At 37.6% G+C, this 26,956-nt stretch overlaps 3 protein-coding genes across 6 annotated transcripts; all 3 read right to left on the bottom strand.

Annotated features, from left to right (window-relative positions):
* Positions 1 to 543: 543 nt before the first annotated feature.
* On the bottom strand, positions 544 to 3,680 carry LOC106170459 (uncharacterized). Its single transcript, XM_013550323.2, has 5 exons — positions 3,583 to 3,680; positions 3,038 to 3,259; positions 2,458 to 2,602; positions 1,949 to 2,047; positions 544 to 1,033 (listed from the first exon to the last, which is right to left on the bottom strand). The coding sequence occupies exons 1-5, from the start codon at positions 3,674 to 3,676 to the stop codon at positions 823 to 825; spliced, it is 771 nt and encodes a 256-aa protein (XP_013405777.2). The 5' UTR covers positions 3,677 to 3,680; the 3' UTR covers positions 544 to 822.
* Positions 3,681 to 5,041: 1,361 nt separating this feature from the next.
* LOC106170473 (uncharacterized) lies at positions 5,042 to 12,193 on the bottom strand. The gene is made up of 4 exons (XM_013550336.2): positions 9,703 to 12,193; positions 7,759 to 7,891; positions 7,395 to 7,493; positions 5,042 to 6,433 (listed from the first exon to the last, which is right to left on the bottom strand). The coding sequence occupies exons 1-4, from the start codon at positions 9,983 to 9,985 to the stop codon at positions 6,217 to 6,219; spliced, it is 732 nt and encodes a 243-aa protein (XP_013405790.2). The 5' UTR covers positions 9,986 to 12,193; the 3' UTR covers positions 5,042 to 6,216.
* Positions 12,194 to 12,244: 51 nt separating this feature from the next.
* Positions 12,245 to 26,130, bottom strand: LOC106170455 (transmembrane protein 205). 4 transcript variants are annotated; one of them, XM_013550316.2, is made up of 4 exons: positions 25,963 to 25,998; positions 14,327 to 14,499; positions 13,228 to 13,391; positions 12,245 to 12,884 (listed from the first exon to the last, which is right to left on the bottom strand). In XM_013550316.2, exons 1-4 carry the CDS (start codon positions 25,974 to 25,976, stop codon positions 12,576 to 12,578), a joined length of 660 nt encoding a protein of 219 aa, XP_013405770.2. In that variant the 5' UTR covers positions 25,977 to 25,998; the 3' UTR covers positions 12,245 to 12,575. The 4 variants fall into 4 exon arrangements, with proteins under 4 accessions (XP_013405770.2, XP_013405769.2, XP_086875513.1 ...); XM_013550315.2 differs by lacking the exon at positions 25,963 to 25,998 and adding an exon at positions 18,237 to 18,376; XM_087019386.1 differs by lacking the exons at positions 12,245 to 12,884; positions 13,228 to 13,391; positions 14,327 to 14,499; positions 25,963 to 25,998 and adding exons at positions 19,679 to 20,716; positions 20,927 to 21,090; positions 21,974 to 22,146; positions 23,905 to 24,862.
* Between the last annotated feature and the right edge of the window lie 826 nt (positions 26,131 to 26,956).

Raw genomic sequence — 26,956 nt, 5'->3', positions numbered from 1 at the left:
TGAAACACTCAGCTACACGCCCCTATGTGCACAAATGTAAACTTTAATACATATGAGTTCACGAAATCATCAAATTGCGCCAATAATTTTCCTTTGCTTTTAATCTTGGAAAACAAACATCCTATTTGTCTAAACTTTAATTAAAGAAGACGGAGCAGCTTCTTTTTTACGCAGCGCATCTTCGCTTCCTCGATCAATACCTCTACTAGGGCCACAGCCTAATTTTTGCACTAAATATTCACAGTTAAGCAATGGACTTTTCTGCACTGTGAGAGAAAATTATACGTAGTATAGTCTGCGGCCCTAGTAGAGAGTACTACCTCCAGACCTATCTGGTGATTGTGTCTGTTGAGAACATAAGAACAATGTAACAAAGCTACAGTCATTGTGAGTATTTCTCCGCAATATAGGTCTGTGTTTAACGGCAATTTTCTCCGACTCATTAGCCGTTGATTCTCCTATCCTGACTATCACCAAAACTCTGTTAAATTTTGGGGAAATAAAAAGTCCACATGCATAGTCCGCCAATGACAATTAAGTCTGTTTCACTTTTAGTATTGTTTTCTTTTATTTAAAAAACTCTTAAAGACAACAAGACACACCGTACTATTGTCTGACCACAAATCTCTCTCTCTCTCTCTCTCTCTCTCTCTCTGTGTGTGTGTGTGTGTGTGTGTGCGTGCGTGCGTGCGTTTATATCACGACAGCATGCAGGTGTATTCTTCTGATAGAAAAGTCAACGTCAGTCACGCGACACGCAAAATACTACAGTATATACACGTATTGCTAGGTTTCCGTTGGACAATATGGTCAGCTCGAAATTCACTGCCCGCACTCGACCTCTTCGTGGAACGCTATTGCGTTAAGGGAGGTTGCGTAACGTCCAGAAATGTACCTCAGTCTGCCTTCGCTGGAGAAGTCGACCGCAGTCTCTGGTCGTCCTTCGGGAACTCCATAAGGGCCGTAGGTCGCAAGGTTGGTGTGGAAAGTCAGCGACTGAAGACAGTAATTAGTTCGGAGAGTGATGACGACCCTACAAACGAAGCAATATTGGGTATTATAGTAAGACTAACAAAGCAATATCTGGTACTATACGTGCTGTCAGACTAAAGAAGCAATATAGGGTATTGTAGTCAGGCTAAAGAAGCAATATAGGGTACTGTAGTCAGACTAGACATGTCGTGCAGTAGCAAATCTATACAAACAGTCTTTTTTTTTTGTCCTATGAAGAAAATTTTCTAGGGCGACATTTACATGTACATCAAGAGTAATTGGAACAAGTCAGCTTCCTTGAAAAGCATAGAAATCATTTTACCCTGCATGTTCACCTCTTTCCTTCTCATGTCATGTCTGATTATACCCCCACCCCATTCGCCGTTTCGTTTATAAATACCCAATCCCTACTTATAAATACCCAATCCCCTTTAGGGATCATTCCCAATCGTATCCCCTAAGCCTGTTAGACCCCATTCCCACATATTTTAGATCGATCTATCCCTGTGGGGAGTCTCACTAGATTACTGTCAGCTTAGCCGGCTTAAATGTCTGTCCCGCCTACTAAAAGCTGTAAGGGGGTAATTCACTGGCTGACAGCAATTTAGCGTGAACCCCCAGGGAGTTAGGTCGATCTAGATGGATCGAACTAACTCTATGGGAATGCACTCTTAAACGTTAGAACAGGCGTAACTAGGGTACTGAATTCTACGTTAGTTGCTACGCGAGATAGAAACCAGAACACTTTTTGTTCTTTCATACTTTTTATTCAATCTACTTCTCACCTCTTTTCTCTCTGTCCCATTCAATCTCCCTGCGTAAGTGTTGCACATTATGAAAACAAGCCAATTACTTCTACAGAAAACTCCCAGCTCTTCGCTCACTGCGAGAATATCAATTACCAACATTACATTACCGGGGTAGGTGCCCATTCCCAAATTCAAATGTTACTCACCTTGTAATAAATTCGTCCTCAGCAAATTGCATGGTATTCAGGGCACCACCATCACCTCCCGCCTTCTGTCCGGGGATGCCGCTATATTCAAACTGTATGCTACGGAAAAACCAGTGACAGTGACGGTGGAAAAAAATATAAGCTTGGACAAATAATTCATAATTCAAAAGAGACGTGAGAAAGAAAATAACATTTTTGTTTTATACGAGACAAAGTGAACAGCTCGGTCAGAAATGCATTAAGCAAATTTTTAAAAACGCCCATGAGAAATGAATCAGTGATAATTCAAATAATCAACGATTAACTATGAATAACATATGAACCTAACTTTTACTTGAAACAGACCACAATAAGTGTCAATATACTCATCAATTGAAAACGAGGGAAGATGAGTTTGAAACCAATGCGTACCATAATAATTGTTCAAAAAGATTCAAAATATCGATACAACACATCTGTTAATCGATCGCAAATCGAAAGTTGACAAACATTATTCCCATAGAACATACCTATCAGTCCAGAGCCCAGCTCTGACATTTGCACCGGTGATTCGTCTTGATGACCACACAGCTGCATCATTAAATGTATGGTGTACGAGACACCCGTACGGTCCATGGATGAAGTAGCAACTTTCAAGATTTATCCCAAGACGAGCTGGGAATATAACAAGACAATATAAGTAATTCACACCTTTCTTTTGTTTCCTTTTTCTTTATTTTTTCGCTAGGTGCCCACTCGCCTGTTTTTAAATTTTTTTGTCGTCTCTTCCCGTCTCTCAATCCGTGTTTGCCCGTTTATCAACCAGTCTGCAAATCCTGCCACCCGTTTGTCTGTCGTCTGCCACATTCTCCAGTCCGTCTGCCAACCTTACAACCCGTCCTTATCATGGCGCCTTACAGTCCATATATCCACCCCTTTGTCAACTTAACAATCCGTATGCCGGTTTTAGGTTCTTTTATTATTCATAAATTTATCACCACCTGATTGTCTAGTTTAAGTTTATCAAAAGGGACTGTTACGAGAACATGTAGTTATTTTTTCATTGACTTCACAATACGTATCATTAAGTTTCATAAAGATTTTGCTTACCTAAATGCACCCAACCCGCCGCGTTTCCACCTATTTTGGCGGGCAGGCTGCTACCATATGTTTCACATACTCCAGTACCCTGGTGGTAGTTTATTCCAACACACGACATATCAACCAAGCAGACCATGGAACAGTCCTCTCTTGAGTGGCCTCCTAGCGATTGAGACACCCCACCCTGCTGGCGATACTCCGCCGTCATTTTGAAGGCAGCACTACGAATCTCTGCTTGACCGAAGCCAACAAAAATAAGAATTAGCAAAAGCGCAGCAATGGCCATTTCTTCTATGTTGTCCAAAAATATCTGATAATGAGCTCTTTTCGACAAGAAGTTTCGTTTTGTCAAAAATATTTTTTTTTTCAAATATTCCGTATTGTTTAAGATACGTAATTAGCCCCGGTTAGTCATAACCTGCAAACGGGTTCACTGCTCCTACACTCGCTTCTCCTCAATGAGTCCGAGAACTAGTGCTACTGTCAACCTCTTTTTAAAATTCTGCATCAACGTATCGATAGACCTCGTTATCCTAGGCCTACAGCAGACTCACCTTTCTCTTTTATGTTGCGGATAGCTGAGTAAGGAAAAGGCCACTCTGAAGAAAGGGGTGGGTAGGTAGAAGTAGTGTTTGTGCCAGTTAGCATGCGATTCGATATAAACAACAGTACTGTGATAACGCGCCAATATACGGTAATTATTCGATCTTTTCAATGGGAGAAAATGATCAAACTTTCAGAAACAATTTCATAAACACAAAAAATTAATTTCTGTAATATATTTCTGGTGGTTTTAGTGCAAAGAATAGAACTATAGAGCAGCCTGCTTCTAATTTTGTTGCTACCACTCAGTAGGAATGTTCTAATTTTAAGATATTATAGCTTAAAAGATCTAGTATCTGCAAAATTCATAATTTTCACCATTAAAAAGATCGAACGATTACCGTAGATAGTGCGTAAAGCGGCACGCGTTGCTTAAGAACAATCACATCTTCAAGTCCCAAACAAAAGAATTTCTGGACAGATACTTCATAAAAAATTAAAAATTTACGTCTCACACTATAACAGCTGCCAAATATTTGTATTCCATTCTGTTACCTTCCCTCACTACCGTCTTTCTATTCTGTTTGCACCAATAAATGTCTAGTTGTGAGTTTTCTGTGAATAAAACAAATTGAATACCGTAATACACACACAACAAGTACATCTTCAAGGCCAAATATACGATCGTTTGCCACAAAACAAAAGAGTTTCAAGCAATGACCTTGACAAAAAATAATGCTTTACGCCTGATACCTGTGGAACAACAGCTGGCAAAGCTTTGTCTTGTCAACCCTTTTTATTTTCTTTTTCGGTCAATATTGTTCCTTGCATTCTATGATTTTACCAGTTGAATACCTAAATATACACTACTGTAATACAAACTTTTAATTTGAATGTTTAAACAACATAAAAGATTAATACAGCTGTTATTCTCATCAACGTGCATAGAAGACATGTATTATGACCAATGTCCATTTTCTGTTGGAATCTCTCTCTCTCTTTCTCTCTCTCTCTCTCTCTCTCTCTCTGTGTGTGTGTGTGTGTGATAGGATGATTTAACACAGACAGTACAGAGGCAAGTCGGTGAAGCGTGTGTGTGTGTGGGGGGGGGGGGGGGAGGGAGGGGGTAGAGAGAACCACTTTTGGTCGGAACAGATTCACTCTGAATGGCAATTTCACTTCAGTTCTGTGTCGTGTCTCAGGTTTGTTCATCTAAGGGGGAAAAAAGGTTCACTTTTTTCTCAGAAAAGTGCCCCTCACCCATTTAATCTAGTAGGCTACAGACTTGAGGCGCCATTGTTGCAACCAAATATTTATCTGTCATTAATTATATAACGGTCGCTTTATCTCAACCGTTTCCCTGGAGCTTTTAAACATTTCGGTATTGTGCTCGTGTTTCTATTGTTGCAATTGGTATTACACATCAAAACACAAAACAACTTCGAGGATGGCACATACAGATACATTTATCAAAGACAAAATTAAAAAAATAAAATAAAATAAAAAGAATCAATCCTATGTACATGAATTGCAATGAATTTCTTGAAAAAATATTGAAGAAGTTGGTCATTGTCACCTCAACAACAGGAATAGTCGATATCTATAAGGCGTCAAAACTGGCAACCAACACTGTACTCAGAGCATAGTACAGTGCAACGTGTCTTTTACTTTTTTACCTACCTAATCATGGCCTTCCACTTGAAAAAATAAGCATAAACCACGTTTTGAAATAATTTCCTTTTGCAAGACTTTTTTTTACCTTATTACGTCAGTATATGACGTCAGTACATGACGTTCCCTGTGGCGTAATAAACTACATAATAAATAAGAACATGGAAGGTGAAGACTGTTTTAGAGTGCGAAATCCAATTTTGTATGAGATACTGTCAAGTTTGCCTATGGTCAAATCAATTTTAAAGAGGTAATATGCACCGTTTGTGTGAAAGTAACCCGGGTTTTGGAAACGGCTTTACAAGATCCCTATTTTGAGTCAAAACATTGCCATTCGAGATCTCGCATGAGGGTTACTAATAATATGATAAAGAAACAAATAAATTCTCGTTTTGTGGTAGGCCCTATTAGTATTAGTGTTTACTAATGATACAATAAACAAACAAATTCTCCTTTTGTATTACAACATGCTCTTATTACGTCACCATAAACGTGTTTCTGGGATTATTGTGATGCAAACTGTCCGCCGAATGTCTCGTCTGTGTAGTGAAACCTCGCCCTGAGCAAATTGTGGTAGGTGAACTTCCAAATGAATGCGGTAGATGGCGCAACTGATGGTTGTGCTAGTTGAGAACGAGAGGGTTGTAGAACAAACATGTTATTATATTTAGTTGCAACTGTTATTTATAGGAACGGGTTCCCCGGCACCAGAAATTATAGTGACAAGACAACGACTGGACTCTTGGTGACAAACATGTATTTGACAACTCGTTATATTTCTTTTCAATCTTCACAAATTTTGGAATAATGTTATTGGTGTTTGATCACAAAGTTCTCCTATCTCTCTATTTCTCTCCTTGTGCGCGTGCTCGCGCACGTGTGTATACGAGTGTTTATATGACAGATGTGTAAGGGGAAAGAAAGCTTGTCAGTCATTGTGACTTCAGTCACGTGAGGTTTCCGTTCAACAAAAGTCAGCTCAAAATTTCCTGACCACAGTCCGCCTCTTGGTGGAACGCTATTGCGTTAAGGTAGGTTCCGTAACGTCCAGAAATGTACGACAGCCTGCGTTCGTTGGTGAAGTTTAACACAGTCTCCGTCGTAGTGGGAACTCCGTAAGGTCCGTACGTCGCCAAGTTGGTATAGAACGTCAGCGATTCAACAAACGAATAGTGCAGTGTGATGACGATTCTACAAACAAAGAAAAATGAAGTGAACAATCAAGTTTTGGATCAATATGCTTTCAACTCGGTCTTGATTTTTACGTTTACTGGAAACCAGTTTTTGTTATCAGTATGAGCATCACTGTTTCAATTGTTAACCAGAAAACCACTCAGAAAGCGAATAACTCCGCAAAATACCTCACATCTCACTGTTGATTAAGTAATTAATACACAGAAGATTAATAAATCTCCCGAATAAGATCATCAAACGTGGGCCGATTTCTGACTCATCCTAAAGATTTTAGCCGTAACGTTTTAGTTTGGATATAAACGATCACATTAACAACCAACAAAGTCAAAATCAAAACCTACTCGATGAAGATGATAATTAAATTAATTCATTTTCTCCTTTTCTCTCCCTAAGTTTGATAAAATATATACCCTTTATCCTCAATTCTGCTCATGACCACTGGTGTCACTTTGTCTTTCTTTCTCTACTGTTTTACCCTATTCTTTTAGATGTATGCTGATAATACTGGTAAATAAAAATGAGTTTCCAGTAAAATACGTCTTTCGCGATATTTGTTTTTTGAAATCATCTATGTACGCCATTGAAAATGGTATATACACGCCACAGTCCATGCTTTATGGAATGCCTTTTCCCCTTAAAAACCCAGTTTTCTATATACGTCATAACAATGTCTATACGTAATGGTATTTTTAAACAGCTTTTTGTGATGCATATTTTCTTTATTACTGTAAATCTTTATTACAGTTTATTGCATCTTCTATACGTCTACATTGATTGCGTGGTATGTCATCGTTGCCTCGTCCACTGTGCTGGAGAAGATTTTTTTTGCTCTGCTCGCACATTTAGTGAAATAAAATTGTTTATCTTTTCTGAAATAAAACTAACTCTGATTACAACTCCCAAATATAGCTACAGTTGGATATCCCTTCCCCCCAGTTCCACTTGAAAGATAACTTACTTCGTAATGAATTCGTTCTCAGTAAATTGTAGAGCTTGAGGACTGCCTCCATCGCCTCCCGCGTGTTGGCCTGGAGTACCACCATACTTAAACTGAATGCTACAAAAGAGAATCAGTGACAGTGAAAAACTTACTTAAAGATTTGCATATACAGTAGAAAAAAAAAACATATTTACGAAGAGAAGTGAACATCTCAGTCAGTTTCAGTATACCCAGTCAAGCAAAACACGTCAGTGGGAAATACACCAGTGCCCAAACAATATGCATAGTAACAAGTATGGGTTATACTTATTGCAAAGAGATTAAAATGATGTGAAAAACAAATCCAGTAATCGACCGGGAGATGGTATACATTACAACGCACCTATCGATCCAACTTGCACCTCTGATAGTTACTCCAGTAATTGGCCCTGATGACGACACAGCTGCGTCATCAAATGTTGACTCCCGAAGATTGCCGTAAGGTCCATGGGTAACGTGACATTTTCTATCATGAACTGAAAATAAAATAGTAGTGATGCAAACAATAATGATTTATGTTCTTTCGATCTTTGCTCTATGTATATCCTCTTTTTTTACTCAGTCTCTTCCCGTCTGTCTCTCCGCATGTTTTTCCATCTGTATAATCGGTCGTCCGTCCCTGTGTTAATTCAAAAATCAAATCTATCCGTCTTGTTAGTCAACTTAACAATCCATCTTTCTACCCACCCACCTTTCAACTTAACAATCCACCCATCTGTCAGCATAACAAGCCATACATCCACCAACCCACCTGTCAACTTAACAATCCATATATCCACCCCAGCTGTCAAATTAACAATCCATATATCCACCCCAGCTGTCAAATTAACAATCCATATATCCACCAACCCACCTGTCAACTTAACAATACGTATATCCACCCCCAGCTGTCAACTTAACAATCCATATATCCACCCCCAGCTGCCAACTTAACAATCCATATATCCACCAACCCATCTGTCAGCATAATAATCCATATATCCACCCCACCTTTTAACTTAACAATATACCGGAACCCACCCACCTGTTAAATTCAAATCCATATATCCACGCGCCCATCCGTCCATTGAATGGCTTATATCCAGTATATTCACTTATTTGCTTCCCTGTCTCAATACATAAGCAATTTGCCCTTCTGTCAGATTGTCTGTCAGGGTATGTTGCCATACACGTAGCAAGCCCACTGCTACAGGTCTTATATACATGTACATCTAGCTTCATACTGTCGATTTAAATTTAAGTGACATTTGGAGATACGTCTTTCTCGTTATGCTTTATATGAAATGCCTAGATTTTAATAGAAGTGAAATCATACTACGACAACCCCCCCCCCCCCTTTGAGAATCCCCCCAGACCATTCCCCTTCACCCATCCGACAATTTCCACCCAAGACACCCCTTCCCAGGAAATAAAATACACCGTTTTTTAATTATCTCTTTGGAGAATTTATACAGTACTTGAATATTTAACTGAAAATAAGAACAGAGACAAAATCTGAATTGAAAACAAAAGTATTGACTACAGGGGCGGATTGAGACCGTCTTCTGGGTCTTCCGGAAGACAGTCAAATTTTAAAGTTTACATTGACGGGTATCTATTTTTTTTTTTTTTTGCTGTTGGAGGACCATCATGAATGGAGGATGGATCAACAAAGATAATTTGGAATACTGTAAAAAATATCTCTGGATTCGCTCCTGGACTATATGTACCAATTACAAGATTCAGGAAGGTCAAGTGCATATACTACAGTACAGTCCCCCTAAGGCCACACTTTTTTATTTTTATGGGTGACATCCTCTGGGGACCCCAAAATCGGTGCGAGCGGGCGAAAAAAAAAAAACAGTCCAAAAAAAAACTGCTTAAGAAAAGTTATGTTTTCAGTACACAGCTGGAAACACTAATTTACCACAGAAACACGTATCAAACTAACAACATGTCTTTATCCATGCTCTCAGAATATTAAAGCATTGTGAATAGGGCCTATTTCGTAGAAAGGTAAAAAGTCATGAATATATATGCTGCATATTACCAAATCTATTTAAGGTTATTTCATGCATTCTGTTGTTATAGCAATCAATAAAACAAATATCAAATAAACGGCGTGTCTTTATTTGTACTCTCAGAAAATTAAAGCATTGTAAACACTTCAAAGAATTGTTTAAAAAATGAAGCAAAGATAGGCCTATGCTTCCTACTACCAAATCTAAAAAAGGTAATTTCGGTCGATGACATTTTGTCTACCTCGACTCAGTTAAATTTCGTGATACGTTGCATAAAATGCGCTTACCTAAATGCACCCAACCCGCCGTGTTTGCGCCTGTTCTAGCGGAAAAGCCGTACGTTTCACACGCTCCAGTGCCCTGGTGGTAGTTAACTCCAACACACGACATATCAGCCAAGCAGACCATGGAACAGTCCTCTCTTGAGTGACCACCTAGCGATTGAGACACCCCACCCTGCTGGCGGTACTCTGTCGTAATTTTGAATGCAGCACTACGAATCTTTGCTTGTCCGGGGTCAACAAAAATAGCAATTAGCAAAAGCGCAGCGAAAATAATTTCTTCAGCCATTTCTCAGAAATGTATTTTTTAAGCGCGTTTTTTCAACAAGAATGCTGTAGCTGTTTGAAATGTCATTGGCTGTGGCGCGGCATCAGTGGCAAATGAAAAAACAAGGCGAGACCAGTTTCAATCATGCCTGCGCATGCTCCGCTTTCCTATTGTATTCTTCATAGCTATAAATGCCCACCTCTTTTTTAATTCGATACTCACTCCAACATCGATCTGGATCCTCAGATCGATAGAATTTGCTTAGCTGAATTTGCAGCTTATTTCTTCGTATTTGCGCGGCCACATGAAGACAAATAATTGTGGATAATATTTCCGAGTGGGATGGGATGGTGGTGGAGCAATTGCAATGTGCAAACATCCAACATTCTACATGCTTTTAAAAAAAGAAGCTGCCATAGCAGCCAATTTGGAAAGTGTGTAAAATAATAAAGTGAATACATCTTAAAGGCAAAGCGTGCGATGATTTGTTTCAAAGCAAAAGAGTTTTTATATAATAATCATATAATTAGTGAATGATAATTCGGCTTGTAGCGTACTATACTACGTACATGCGGTGTTAATAGAAACTGAGCTAAAGAAAACAGACATTAAACCTTAAAATGGACATCAACAGCGCTTCAATTCCGCAGTGTAGGTCTACAGTAGCTTTCTATTGCAAGCGATCTAGCATTTTAGTTAAATGTTTCACAAAACTGATCTTTTTATGTCTCTGTGCGTGTCTCCTCCGCTATACATTTCACATTTCTGCCTAGCCTAAAATGCGGCTACTGAAATGTATGAGAAATCAAGTGATTAGTTACGAAAGGTTTCCCTTTGACAAACGATATCATATATCCAGCGGTGCAATACCCTACAGAGAATAGAAACAATACAGCTCAGCGGAAAATGGGTTAAATGTCAATACTTTCCAAGGAGGGATTGGAATATATCTTGGTAAATAGTTTGACAACAACAATGGGGGAATTGTGAATATTTCATAACTGTGTGAAAACGTCAGCGGTCACATCTTTGCTGCTCTGAGAGTGCTTTCAACAGAAGATGGTCATTAACGACGGTTTTGGACCTTGAATATAAAGGGATGAATGACAGGTTTTTTATTTATTGATATGATTATTCTTTGATGTTTAAAAAATTTAAATGGGCGTTTTGTTCAACAATAATGTATTTCGTTATTCGGTTTCATTGGATGAAAACTAATAATAACACTGTGATTCAAAAATTAAAAAAAAAAAAAAAAAAAAAAAAAAAAAACTATGAAAACCCTATCAACAAGGGCTTGCCCACTTTACTGCAGACCCTAGACAATAAGAACTCGTATACTAGGAATTCATCCATAGACTATAGTCTGGCTTTGGCACACTGTTGTGTCAAACGTATTCTATGTAAAGCTTTTAGATGATTTGAAGCAGGCCTTCTGCATTTGTGGCTGGATCTTAAATTTCCGTTTAGAAAGGAAGCAAATATTTAAAGTTGACTCTTTTATCTCACAGGCAGTTCTTTTGAATACGGGTACTCCTAAGGGATGTGCCCTCTCATAATGTTTCTGTTGGTGTTTCACCCACAATTGCACTTGCGTTGAAGATTTAATGACATAAGCAGACGATACGATGCTTGTTGGATTCGTAGCTGCCCTTAGCAAATTAAAAAATTGCAGGAATACTGCAACAATATTTCTACAAACTAAATGTTTGCAACGAATTTGCTAGAATTTGTAAGAAAAAGTATTGCTGCTAATTTACAGTCATACTGTAGCAGTCATACTGTAGAGCAATATAGCAGCAAATTTGCTGCAGGCCTGATATTTTGCCAAGGGTGATCAACGATGAAAGTGCATATAGAAAGTCTGTCGAAAGTGTTTTAAAGTTATGCAAGTGTAATGATCGATCGCACGACATATCAGCAGAGCAGAGCATGGGACAATCCTCTCCTGATCAGCCACGTAACGATTCAGACACCCCACCATACTGACTTTACTCTGCCAACATTTTGAAGGTACCAGCACATGAGGCAGCGCGCTCAAACTTAACATGGAGGAGAATGAACAACAAAGCCCCAATTGACGTCTCTGGCAGTCTCTAACTACTGTCTACTTTTAAATAGGGTTCCTCTTTAAAAACGGATCTGCTTGTAATTTTTCTGATCTTTTCAGCTGATTCACACTGTACATTCACCGTTCTTTTGTAAATATTTATTAGTGATTCGACATTGGATCCAACCGTGCCACCTCATCCATAAAAAATAAAAAAACACTAAAACAAGTTAAACTAGTACTGTTGTAAATTTATTTCATTCTGTGTTCTAAATCTTTGTTTCTAAATCTTTCTTTTGTCTTGCCTGTTGAACAAAATCAAATTGTAGCAAAATAGTTCATCCAAAGCTGTTTTGGACAAGAAGGATCCATCTAAGAACATCTTCCAATTGTCTAAATCTGTATATATATATTGCAAAAAAATCTTATGTATAACTACCCCCACCGGATCGCAGAAATTAAAGGCTCGTTATTTTTAAATCTCCGTCATTCCGTGTTCTCTCTTGGGCCAAACTACATTGCCCAAGAGGCGAATAGGAAGTCCGTTCCAGAATCCTAAATTCACAGACTCTGAAACTTGGAGGTCATGTGGAACAAGTAAATCAGATTGGCCGCTATACCAGTAATATTCAGCAAAGAACTGATCCCGTGCCATTTGGCAAACCTTTTGTAGGTCCCTGCATACGTCATGTCACGAGCCTTCAACTCAGAAATCTGTTTGAGAACTTCTGGGCTCGTTGCCAGGCCAACACTCCCGATGTCGTTATCGCGCTCTATTTTGAACATTCTGGTTAAAATGTCCTTATTCATGGGGACGATATAGACAACTTCGACCAAGGAGCAGACCAGGGACACTGCTAAAGCTGATGCCTTTAAAATGAAATGAACAGACATTATGATGACTTCAATCAAACATGTGCCTTTTTAGTACTGGTAAGTCCATACAAATACCGCAGGTCAAAATATCAAAATATCAAAAAAAAAAAAAAAAAAAAAAAAAAAAGGAAAAGAAAATGCAACTTTTACTTAGGGATACATATGTAAGTATATCACTGGTGCTGCCTAGGCAGAAAACAGCCTGTCTTCCCACCACTGGTGCTAATTGTCTGCTATGATAATTAAAAAAGAGAAATTTAAGACTGCCTTTCTATTTACGTATTGAACTGTTGTGTCTAAGCTAAATACAGGTAAAACTGCACACAATTTGACCCACCTGGACTTTGACACTCCTATCCCAGACACAACTGTTATGAGCATATACAAAGGTTGCCAAGGCAACGGCCTCTAAGGCAGATCCTAGCCCAAAATACGCTGGGAACATGTAACGATTTATGTGGCCAAAGGTGTGTCTGGACGTGCTTTTCAACAGAACAAAGGCTGGAAGATTTGGATAAAAACTTTTAATAGCGTTTACATGCATTTATATAATGCAGTACTCTCTAACTTTACCCGAACCTTTGTTTCAAATGTAGTAATAATAAAAACATAATTGCACAAATTAAAATAAAACATAAAAGAAGTGTACAGTAAAATCAACTGTGTTATCTTAAAGGGATAATAACTCTTCGTATCTATATTTAAAAACATTGTGAACAATTCACAGAAATATAATATATTCTGTTTTACCACAAAAACGGCAGTTATAGCTATTATTCTGATATCTGAGCTTATCTTTAGGCCACGTGACCTCCATTGATGGCTATACTCTGTTATAATCTCTTAAGAGATTATAACAAAAAAAAACTTTTTAGAAAAAAAAACAGGGACTAACTTTGAATGTAAAAATGGATTCATTAACCATTGGTAAGTATGGGAAAATTGTTGTTTACTCCAGGAAAATTCATTTTTTTTGGCCAAAACGAAGAGTTATTATCCCTTTAATCATGGCTAAAGGAGCTCAAAGTACGTGTGTAGCCAATAGTAAATGAATAAATAGTATCTAAATGAAATGTACAATAGATTACTAAGTTAATTAGTAGGTTATGAAGTAAAGCCCCCTTTACACTGGACGGCGTCTTTTCTGCGTCCCGTAGTGCGGCCCCGCTTTAAGAGTTAAAAATAATAATATATTACGTGCCGACAACTGGCCGATCATTGAGCATTCATTCTGCAACCAAAGCGATGCTTGTGCATTCTTTTTACGACCACAGCAATGCCGATTTTCATGCTCGCACAAAGGGCGCAGAAAGGACACCGTCCAGCGTAAAGGGGGTTTAAACAGGTAACAAATATAATAAATGAATAATGTAACATCTACAAAACGAAATGCATTAAATTTTCGACTGTTTAAAATAAAAAATATTATTAGACACCTGATACAAATGACACCCATACTTGCATCCCAACATGTGAGGAGATAGCAGTCAGGTGAAGAAACTTAATGAACGTCCCCGGTGGACTGGGCTCCTCTCCATCTCCTCCGAACACAGCAGACACACACGTGACCAGACACGTGACCAGACATGTGACTAGAACCAGGCAATTCCTAGATGAGAAGGAGAAACTGTAAAAACTGTGAAAGGGCGCCGTCGTTGTGGTTGTCTTGTTGGCTACAGTGGCTACAGTGTATAAGCACCCAACGAGGCTGCTGCTTGTGGGAGCTCTTGGAGCTTCTTATCGTCAAAAAACGTGCGTCAGAAAGGGCCAAAGAGGTACCTGTATGGGCTACATGTAGACGCTTAAAATGATTTTCTCGACAACCTATAAGTGTTTCGTCACAGTGTTAACCATGGTATAGACAAATGGATGACGGTTTATTACATAGTGGTTGTCCTATAAAATCAATGGGCCATGAAATTGCTAGAAAAATGCGAAAAATGGACATTTTAGACTTGTTGTCAACTTTTAAATGGGTATAATTACGTAAATATTCAGGCGATTTAAATCCATAAATCTATAAATCAACCAACAATATTTAATCATATAAGATTAATTTAAGCTTAAAAGGGAGTTTAATTTGGTCAATTCAATCTGGATAGTCCATTAGGTGCAGTAATCTGTAATAGCCTGAAATAATTGCTCCCAAGAGTGTGTTTTTTATGTAATTATGCCTTAGGAATATTATATATTTCCGGAAATGGCAAGTGTTTTTTTTCTCTTGAAATAGATCCAGGGAAAGCCTTCGACTCGACATATTGTATAGTCCATGTTGAAAATGTCAGCTCATTATAAGACTGCTAAACCAATGGGACGAATAAAAAAAAAAAACATAACAGGCAGTCTACTTTCTTTCATAAGGAGGCCCAAAGCCCTAAATTTCTTGTCTACTCAAGCACACTGTCATAATAAATGATGCCATCAATAGGACTTTGACAACCAGTGACAATAAGGCACTAGTCCCCCCATCTTTGATTTACTTTAAATCTCTACTTGTTTTAAAAAAATCTCTTGTAAAACACTGTCTGATGAAGACGATGTACACCCTTCTTCTTCTTCATGTGCCAGGTCTGTTGCAGACATCGGCGATCATGGCCTTCCATTCCTCTCTGTTGTCAGTTCTCCTGATGAGTTCATTGTTGGGGGATTCTTTCCTCGTTGCGTAGCTATTCAGACTGTCTGAGTATTTTGTGCGTTGTCTTCCTCTGCTTTTGGTACCACAAATCTTTCCACACAGTATTTGCTTTTCTATTCCATCAGCTCTGATTATGTGCCCAAAAAATTGTAGTTGTCTTTTTCTGATGGTTCTGAGTAGGGATCTTTTGCACCCGGCCATTTCCATTACTTCTTCGTTTGACTTCTTTTCAGTCCATGATATTCTCATAATTCTTCTGATATACCACATTTCTGCTGCTTCAAGTCTTCTTTCGAGGTCTTTTGTTAGCGTCCAGCATTCGCATCCGTACAGAAGGATGGACCATATGTAGGCTTTCAGAGTGTTGATTTTGTGCTGAGTCTTATATTTCTGTTGGTAAAGATGGGCTTCATCTTGGTGAATGTGTCCTTAGACAAAGCGATTCTCTTCTTTATTTCTGTGTCGCATCTGGCGTCTGGAGTTATTGTGAAGCCCAAGCATTTAAAGGTGCAAACTTGTTTTATTCTTTCCCCTTTGCATAAAATGTTACATACAGGCATGTCTGACTGTTTTGAGATTACCATGCACTCAGTCTTCTTCAGTACACCCTATACATGCTTTTTTATATATATATATATGCCGTAAGTCAAGCAGTTATCCACGGCATACCCTATGGTCAGACAGTTCCCTATACATGTTTTTTTATATATATATATGCCGTAAGTCAAGCAGTTATCCACGGCATACCCTATGGTCAGACAGTTCCCTCAGCAAATATGTTGAACATAGCCATGCCCTGCGAAAATCCGTCTCATTTAACGCTCACTTACGGTTCTCAATCTGTCCTAGAACATAATGCTTTTATCTTTTCATGAAATTTTCTTAATCTGTTCAAGGACATTTTGAAGGACTTCCTTAAAACAGTTCTCAAACTGTTACATTCATTACAGAACAACATTAGAACTGTAAAAAAAAAAAAAAAAAAAAGATTTAGAACCGTAAGTGAACGTTAAATGAGACAAATTTTCGCATGGGATCTGAAATTGTATAACCCTATTAAAAGTGATAAAACTTCTTCATCAACTGGGGCATTGCATCACTCGCACTGTGTGGTTTTATGAAGGTTATAAGAACTAAACTTGCTTAAGAAGTCTGAGCTGAACATGAAATTGTTGCTATGTGGCCATATAAGAGGGTCCCATTGGGTTTTTTCGTTACCCGTGGAAGTCTTTTTTCGTGAAGCACCACATTCCCGTGACTCGTGAACGCGGCCTGTATTCTTAATTGCCTTTCGTGGTACGGAGTCATTATACATGTACCCGGTGAATGGTGATTTTTTATGATTTTCGACTGGCGTTAACAGTGAGACCTGAATAGTTATATTCACTGTGATTCGTGAATTGATAATAGTATTTTCCGTGAACTGTGTTTACTACCCCTCCCCAGGGGACCCTCATATAACATAACATCATGTGTGCTGATGCAGGCCACAGCAGGTAAAAGTGACATTAACGAGGAAACGCTTGATAGACACAGAACATAAAGCAACACTTCCCTGGTATTTATTGAATACTGCACTATGGACCTAACCATTGAATGTCAAAATGTGTACCTTAACATTTGAAGTATCGGATAATAATGAAGATAAAGATAATAATAATGATCAGTAAATGTAGTAATGTCTTGAAATGGTATATTTATTCATGTGTTCGTGACTTCGTTGCATAATAGCGAAGAAGAATTTTGAAAAACTAAAATACCAGTTTTATCCCTATGTTAGCATCACGACATTTATTAGTTTCACAAGTGTGACTTATATGTCGATTATGCATATTTGTTTTGATAGACATGGCAAATTCCGTTATTCTAAATATTCAATTTATCATTAAGCCTTCTCTTCGACGACTTCGTGTGTGAAACAAACATAAAAACAAACAAACATAGAAACAAAAAAGTGAATGCTGATGGTCCAGAACTCTTATTTGCAGAAATTTGAAGTGCTATCAATGTCACCACCAATTGGTTTTATAGGACGACCACTTTGTAATAAAGGATCATACATATGTCCATCATAATAAGGTGCCAAAACAAATATACAGTAGGTTGTCGACGAATTAAAAAAATTCATGTGCGCAGCGTCTAGCCTGAAAGCAACGATGCGGAAAAGTTGACAAAGGTCTAAGTTTATTGCTCGACTCATCCCCTTCTCTCTGCTACGTATTGTATATTCAATGAACGTTAAAATGCCAGACCAAAGATAAGCTATACAAAAATGCATCCTCTCGCTCGTTTATCCAAACCAAGCACTCGGTGAGGCAAGGAACGTACAAAAGATTAACGAACGAACAGATCGACGTACATTGTATTAGTACCATATGTACTTGCTCCGGGTACCGCAGTAGTACAGAATTGCCCTACTTGAACGGGGATTGGGGGGGGGGGGGAGCTGAAACTGAATAGACAAGGACATTTTCTAAATTATACTGATATTCGTCCGGATTTCTGTACTACATGTATTAATGGTACCTTCAGACGTGTGCTAATGGTACTACTAAAAGAAAAATGATAAAGTGATCAAAGTCAGGATTTTAAAAGCATTCTTAGTGCATGAATGCTTCTTGTAGAACTTACACGAGGACAATTAAAACCTTTAAAACATACATGTATGCTAACAGACAAAAGGTTTTTATCAATTTCGCAAAAAAAATTACCTTGTACCGTTACTCGCCCGATTGCATACAGCCATCTTTATACAACGGACATGTCTTTACGTACTTGTTTTGAATAATGGATGAATCATTAGCGTGCAAGTCTTACCCTTATTGAAGGCAGTGGCGCCGACTACAGGAGATTATTACAGTACGCCGTAAACACACACGCTAATAGACACGTGACCTTTAACGAGCACGCCCTTATGCTAAATGTGTGTAAATTTGGTGACATTTGGTGGTGTCAATTCAATTTAATGGGCATTTCTTTACCTCCGTGGAAATGACAGTGGAACATCGGATTTGAGGGGGTACATGTAATAAATGTGAATAAATGGTATTAAATATGGATATCTTAACCGCTAGTTTGTATTTTCTGTACCATCAACCATTTTAGTTATGGTATCTGGAATGAAAATCATCATTCATAGCAATTAACTTATTTACGTACATGTTTTAATAATAGATGAATCTTAAGCGTGCAAATAGTGTTTGGAAACACAAAAGAAAAATATATTTCAGTCTTTATACCTTCTGGGTCCTGAAAAGGCAATTGATCTAAGAAAAAAAAATGGTAAAGTATAGAAAAAATATTTATATGAATAGAAAAGAACATTTGTCATGGCCTAGGCCTACTAAGATTCTTTTATTTAAAAAATTCTATATGTATTTTTAATCAACATTTGTAAAGAACTTTTTTCAGTGTGTGAATGGCGTGTGGAAGGTGTCTTTGTCTCTCATTGTGTTGTAAATGTTCTGTATTAATTTTCGTGAATAAAAAAATCTTTAGTGTTCATTGACTAAATTCCTTTGCATTTACATAAACGTCCTTTTACCGATGACGTCATGAATGTGATTTTAGGGTAAAAATTTGCACAATCGGTTTCTAACTTATTTCCTTTACCAGAGCACCCACGAATACCGTTTCAAAGCTAATTAAACGACACCAATGAGTATTTTGAAACCCTGCCAGCCATTTTTCTTAAAAGCCATAATTCAGATCGTATCGTTTATGAGGCACAACATGCCTTTGTTCAACGATGGATTGTAGTTGGTGGCTCAAAACTCCAGGGCAAAAACATTTAAACCAAAACGAGGGCGCAGGATTGAGGCATACACTTGCCGCCAACTATGCCAATTTTTGTGATAAGCTCTTCTTCAGGGATGGAGATATACCACATCTGGATTGCTATCTCATCTCAAAAAAGAAAAGTGTTCAATATTGACGCTTAACGCAAAAAGGTGCTTATGTTTAGCAACGAGAAATATAAATGCCGAAATTTTATATAACTGAAAAAACCTCATTTGGTATTCATTCACCCTAACAGTACCATATACCGGTATATATATATATATATATATATATATATATATATATATATATATATATATATATTGGAAACCCCGCCAGTTCCGTAGTACCTAACCCGTGGAGAATGAAGAAAATTGGCCCGATATCCTTTTCTAGCAGTTTCGAAAAGTATTTGTATGGATCAGAAATACTAGTATATATAAATCATAATCTGAACTTAAATTTTTAGTTACCGACGTTGCAGTCTTCACCTAAGACCTTGCTGTAAGTTTCAGAATTTGATTTATACGTATTTTTTCAAATTCTTCTGGATGACTAGGACATTCACTCTTCAGCATCCACTATAAAGTAACGATTCCTCTTTTAACACCCTGAAACTGCTGGCATTTTTCCGATCTCCTCAATTGAATCCAACTGGAGATGCACCGTTTTTGTAAATGCTCATTAGTGTTTGTATATCATGAAATATCCAAACGTCTCCTGTTCTTTCAGAGCAAAATAAAAACTGATGAACTCATAATCAAATTAAGCATTTCGGTAAAATGATTTATTGTACGTCTGTTATTTCGTTACATTAGTCTTGTATTACAATGCCTCCAAACTGTGCACAACATCGAATTGTCAATAAATGTGTTCAACCTAGTTTGCCTGGGACAAAAATGGCTCAACAAAGGAAAATTCCAATTGCCTAAATCTGGTTATTTTTGAAGCAAATCTAATGTATATACAGAGTAGATGTCCTCTTTAGACCATAGAAACAATAGGCTTGTTACTTCTAAATCTACGACATTCCTTGTTCTCTATTGAACCAAACTACATTCCTCATAAAAGTAAAAAGGAATTCCGTCCCAGATCCCTAGAATCACAGACTCTGAGACCTGGAAGCCATGTAGAACAAATAAAGCAGATTGGCTGCTATTCCAGTAATATTCAGCAAAGAACTGAGCAAGTGCCACTTGACAAACCTTTTGTAGGTCACTGCATACGTCACGTCACGAGCCCTCAACTCGGAGATCCGATCACGTTCTGCCGAGCTTGTTGCCACGACAACACTCCCGATGTCGTTATCGCGCTCTATTTTTTTCATTCTGTCAATGAGTTCCTTATTCACGGGGATAACGTAGACGAGGTCGACCATGGCGAAGACCAGGGACACTGCTAAAGCTGATGCCTTTAAAATGAGATAAACGAACATGATGATGACTTCAATCAAACATGTGCTTTTTTGATACTGTAAAGTCCAAACAAATACCGTGGGTCAAAAATATCAAATTGTCAATAAAATAAAGAAATAAAAAGGAAAATGCAACTTTTGAGTACAGATTCATATGTAAGTATATCAATTTAACAGTGATGTCTAGGTACAGTACAGTTGACCCACCTGGACCTTCACACTCCAATCCCAGACCCAACTGTTATGGGCATATATAAAGGTTGCTAAGGCAACGGCCTCTAAGGCAGACCCTAGCCCTAAATACGCTGGAAGCATGTAACCCTGTATGTGACTAAATGTGTGCCTGGGCGTGATTTTCAACAGAAGAAAGGCTGGAAGACATGGATAGATGTTTTATAATGTGGACCTGTATAATGCAACACCTTCACTTTACCCAAGTCTAGGTTGCAAATATAATAATAATAATAATTTAACTACTATTACTATATTATTATTATTACGATTATTATTATTATTATTATTATTTATATTGCAACCGAGATTTCAATTTCAATTTATCCAATTAAATTTACTAGTATTAATACTGCTATTTAATTATTATAATTATTGTTATTGTTATTATTATGAATTATGTATTATTATGTATAATGCAACACTTAACACTTTTATTTTACCTATGTCTCTGTTGCAAATATGATTATAATAGATTTACTACTATATTATTATTATTATTATTACGTATAATGCAACGTTTTCAATTTATCCAAGTCTCTGTTGCAAATATGATAATAATAATAAATGTAATACTATTACTACTAATTTATGATTATTATTATTATTATTATTATTATTAATGCAACACTTTACCTAAGTCTCTGTTGCAAATATAATAATAGATTTACTACTATTATTAATACTACTACTTTATTATTATTATTATTATTATTATTATTATTATTATTATTATTATATTATATATAATAGTAAATAAGATTAACGCAAAAATCAAAAATAGAATTCAAACAAACTGTACATTAAAAGCAACTGCGTGTTTTTTATCATGGCTAAAAAGTAACTCAAAGTTTGCAGCTAAAGGTACAATAAAAAGGATCTAAATGAAATGCATAAATAGATTACTTAGTAAATGAGTGTGTATGCAACTAACTAATATAATGAATAATAAATTTAAAATCTACAAAACAAGATGCATTAACATTTTCGTCTGTTTAAAATATTGAAATAATCATTAGACACCTGATACAAATGAAACCCATATTTGCATCCCGACATGTGAGGAGATAGCAGTCAGGTGAAGAAACTTTATGAACGTCCCTGGTGAACTGGGCTCCTCTCCATCTCCCCCGAACGCAGCACACACACACGTGACCAGACACGTGACCAGACATGTGAACACAAGCAGCCTCGCTCTAAATAAGAAAGAGAAACTACAAAAGGCGAAAGGGTGCCGTCGTCGTGGTTGTCGTCTTGGTTACAACGAGATTGCCGCTTTTAGCAGCTCTTGGAGCGTCTTATTGTAATAAAGCGTGTGTCGGAAAGGAGCAAAGTCTAGTTGTACCTGTATGGGGGCTGGACGCTGCTGGTCTAAATTTTTTTTTTCTAATTTTTTCGGCAACCTACACAGTATATGTTTCAATTCAACAAGACTGTTTTAAACTAAAAAGCATTATCCATAGCAATATGTATAGCCCAATAGGTGCAGTAATCTGCCATAGTCTGAAATAAAACAGTTCTGCTTCAATCCACAGTTAGAGAACCATACCGTTATCAAGACATAGCAGACCACAAATTACTTCTCCCATCTATTCAACTACATGTCTACATTCCTCTTATTATATTTCATTATTAATTTCACTCCCAACAGCGTGCTTATTTTCTGTTATTTAAAGAAACCCTGTTATCAGAGAGCCACACCAGTGCATACAGCCAAGATAATGAATATGAATTTAAAATGCATGTAGACAAACCCTGTTAACGTTGAGCAGATTACAACCAGTGACACTAAGGCACAATCCCCTCCTTCCTTGATTTATTTTCTATATCTCCTGTTGTCAAAAATATGCCATTGAGCACTTCCGTTAACCGTGAAAGACACTATATATTTCCCCAGATGCGTGAAATGTTCATATTTTTAACGTGATCCATGAAGCACCCTCATATAACGTTACACGTGTTAATACAAGCCGCAGCAGGTAAATGGGAAATGCTTGATACAATGTAGACACCTGTATGACATAACTCTTCCCTGGTCATTTATTTAAGACTACACCATGGAACTCACCATAAAATGTCTAAATGTGTACCTTAAACTTGGAAGTATCAGACAGTAATGAAGATAACGATGAAAATAATGATATTTGTGAATGCTGCAATGACTTGAAATGGTACATTTATTCATGTTGTTCGTCATTTAATAGCATAATAGTGAAAAAGGATTTTGAAAAACTAAAATGTCTGCTTACTCCCATATGTTAGAAATTAAAATGAAGCATTATGACATTTATTAGTTTCTCAATTGTTGTTTTATATGCCAATTATGAATATTATGATTATATATATCTTGATAGACTTGGTAACTTTCGTTATTTTAATATCCATTTTATCGTTAACCGTTCCCCTTGACAACTTCACGCATGGAACAAACATATTGGAATTTTAAATCTGTTGAAAAATTAAAATGTGCTCCAGAATTGGTACTTGCAGAAATTGGAAGTCCCCTATTACGATTACTATTTGCAAAAAATTGAAATCCACTATTATGGCATTTATACCCAATGTAGAAAATTAGATAGTAAATAAAATTACGTTACATATATATATATGCCAGATCACGAGTAGGTTATGAAGAAACAAACTAATTAATGTTACGAATAAATAAATGTAAAACCTACAAAACAAGATATATTAAAATTCAAGACTGTTTGACATCACTTTTGACATCACAAGGGTCCAAAGACTAGTCTAGCCTGTTGCAAATTGAACTGATTCAAGAAGAGAAAATTCAATAATCTTGTAAGAGATTACTGGCGACTCCTGTGGTCAGAGAGTAGTACAAAAGCAGATATTCTGCAATTACTGTATATACTACTGTATCCATAATTATACCAAAGGATATTTCAATCAAGACAAAAAGCTGGTAGATGTGAGAGAACTGGTTTCCGAATTACCTGTCAACTGCCATGTCCTATGAAAACCCCACGACGTCATGTAAAAACATCCTTGAAATTGTAATACTTATTCTTTTTAGCAACCAATCAAAAACTGGGTTAAAGGTCGAAATAACTACCAATGGGGTTTTTCTTTGGGAGAATTTAGCCCACCACTTTGTGTTGGTCCACGTCATTGGCTAATAAGACATTCAGATAAACAAGACAACTTGGGCACTGTTAATAGAATTCACGTGATAGTTTTATTTATGGCCGGTCCTCCTCTCAAAAACACGGGCGTAAAAAAATCGGGAGCAAAAGGTTAAATATTTCTTGTACATCAAGCTGTAGTTGGTATTCTTTCCTCGCTAGTTTGAGCACATTGTCATTGGAACGTGCCTTGGTCTTAATTAAATTTGTTGACTGTGCGTGTTGAATACCGCAATCAGTTAAGCTTCTTATTTAAGGGTATTGTAAGCCTTTATTATCATCCAGATACCGAAACCTTTTTGCTGATTTAAAATAATGAAAATGCCCTCGAAAATATAAAATATTGGCGTTTATATTTCTTGATGCAGTGTGTAAGCATAGGCAACTCAAAGGTTTTATCGTCGGTTAAACATCTTTCTGTTTTGAGGTGAGATAGCAATTGGTATGGGGCGTACTGGTATTTTCATCCTTAAACAACATTTTACCACGAAAATTGGCATAGTTGCCTACAAGTCAATGGGCAACAATACCATGTCGTCATTTTGGTTTAAATGCTTTTGTTATGGATTTATGAGCCCCTAATTACAGGTTTTCATTAAACTAAATAGTATAGAAATCAACTAACAACAAATATAATGAATAAATAAATGTAAAATATACAAAACAATATGCATTAAAATCTCAGGCTGCTTTAAATAAATAAATATCATATATGTATATACACATCTTCTACTACCAGGCCTACCCAACTACCAGACTCGGCACCGAATGATCCTGAATGCACCGGTAGATCAGACCACACTACCCGTTTTCAAGGTGTGTGTCAGATCGCATTACACAGTATCATACCCTGAATAAATTCTGAGTGGTGATGCAATGTTTTTCAACCCCGCTGAGAATCGTCACTATCACATCGCGTACTAGGCAAGAGCGGTGTGGCGTCTGATACTGTGTAATGCGATCTGACACACACCTTGAAAACGGGTAGTGTGGTCTGATCTACCGGTAAATTCAGGATCATTCGGTGCCGAGTCTGGTAGTTGGGTAGGCCTGACTACCCTCTGACATCACTGGGGTCCAAGCACTAGCCTAGCCTGTTCCAAAGAGAACTGATTGAAGAAGAGATAACTCAACAGTTTTGTGAGAAAAACTACGGGCGACCCCTGTGGTCAGAGATTAGAAGATACCGTACTTTTACTGTATACACTACTTTACTGGTAGTATAAAATTTATTGTTCGCAATAGCTCGGTTATGCCAATTGTCAGTTTACACAAGGTTTACGAATATCCTTAAACATTGGAGGATAGGAGTCGTGAGCCGGCCGCGCTTGATTTTGTAATTTGTTATCATACTTTATATATATGTGCCTTCCTTTCTGGTAAACTGATAGTAATGATGGCATAAGGTGTATGTAAAAACGCCACTACTATTAATATTTAATTGAAGATTATTATTTGTTTGTATTATAAATGGTACTTACCCATTCTCGGCTCTGGTGTTGGGTGGTGGGGGGCGTTGTCGTACTTACCGACAAACTTCTCTTTCACTTGACTGATGTCGTCTCGCTGGTCGTAGCTCTGCTGGACATTGGTCAGTATTCGGTTCAGGTGTTCACGTGGACGCTATCGCGAAAGATTAGTGGACCTCAGCTATTCCCGCAATTGCTCTTCCAGCCTTGTGCGTACGCGATTCAGATCTACTAGTAACTGCGTATGCGCGGCCACCTCAGAGACTCCTTTCCTCCCAATAAATTTATTATTTTGAAATAACAATCTTATATCTTGTGCACATCTACCCACATTATACCACAGGATGTTTCAATTCAGCCAACAAGCTTGCGAATCTCAGAGAACTGGTTTCCGAATTACCTGTCAACTGCCATGTTCTATGGAAATCCCACGACATCATGAGAAACATCCTTAACATTCTTATACTTATTCTATTTGGCAACCAATCAAAAACTGGGATAAATGTCGAAATAAAAACCATTGGGTTTCTCTTTGGGAAAATTTAGCCCACCATTTTGTTTTGGTTCCTATCATTGGCTAATAAAAGATCCAGATAAACAAGATTACTTAGGCACTGTAAATAAAAATTTACGTAATAGTTTGATTTATGGCCGATCTCTCTTACAGCCCAAGAAAAACGTATGAAAAAAGTTAACTATTTTTGTACATCAAGCTGTAGTTAGTATTCCTTCCTCGCTTATTTTAATACACTGTCATCGAACCGTGCCTTTGCTACCGAAAAGGAAGCATGGCCTTGGACTTAATCAAATTTGTTGACTGTGAATACTGCACTCGGTTAAGCTTTTGCACTGAGACAACTTGAAACGCTCTGCTTAGTTTATTTGTTGCGATGGTTAGATGTTTGCTAATGTTTAAGACCATGTAACATAATTCATTATCTGAAATAATTATTGGCAAAATCATACCATTCCAGGTGCACTAGTACGGCAGTGGCGGATTAAGAAGGGGTGTCGTGGTGTCCTAACCCCTCTTCGGTTTCTAAAAAATACATCACACCAATATTCCCCTCTCGAAATGAGAATTTTGACTAGCTAAATCATAGTTCTGTCAAAGGGCACTGTTTACTCTCCAAAACACCAAAAATATTTAGGGGCCTTTGAGCAGGCCCCGAACCCCACACCAAAGGGGCGATGGTCGGCTTTGTATCCGAGGCCAGTCGTTCTGGAACCCCCTCTTCAAATAATCCTGGATCCGCCCCTGCTTTCAGTGCAAGCAGTCGAGTGACCTGGGCTCCGTATCTCGAAAGGTTCGCTATGTTGCGCACGTGCGCAAGTGTCTCGATTCCATAACCGATTCTTTCGAGATACGGGGCCATGGAATCGAGACGCTTGCG

The sequence above is a fragment of the Lingula anatina genome, chromosome 8, assembly GCF_051362555.1.
Source record: "Lingula anatina isolate TDL-2025a chromosome 8, LinAna3.0, whole genome shotgun sequence".
NCBI classification, from domain to species: Eukaryota; Metazoa; Brachiopoda; class Lingulata; order Lingulida; family Lingulidae; genus Lingula; species Lingula anatina.
Note: the sequence above shows the minus strand (reverse complement) of the source record. Positions and strands in the feature narration are given on the sequence as shown.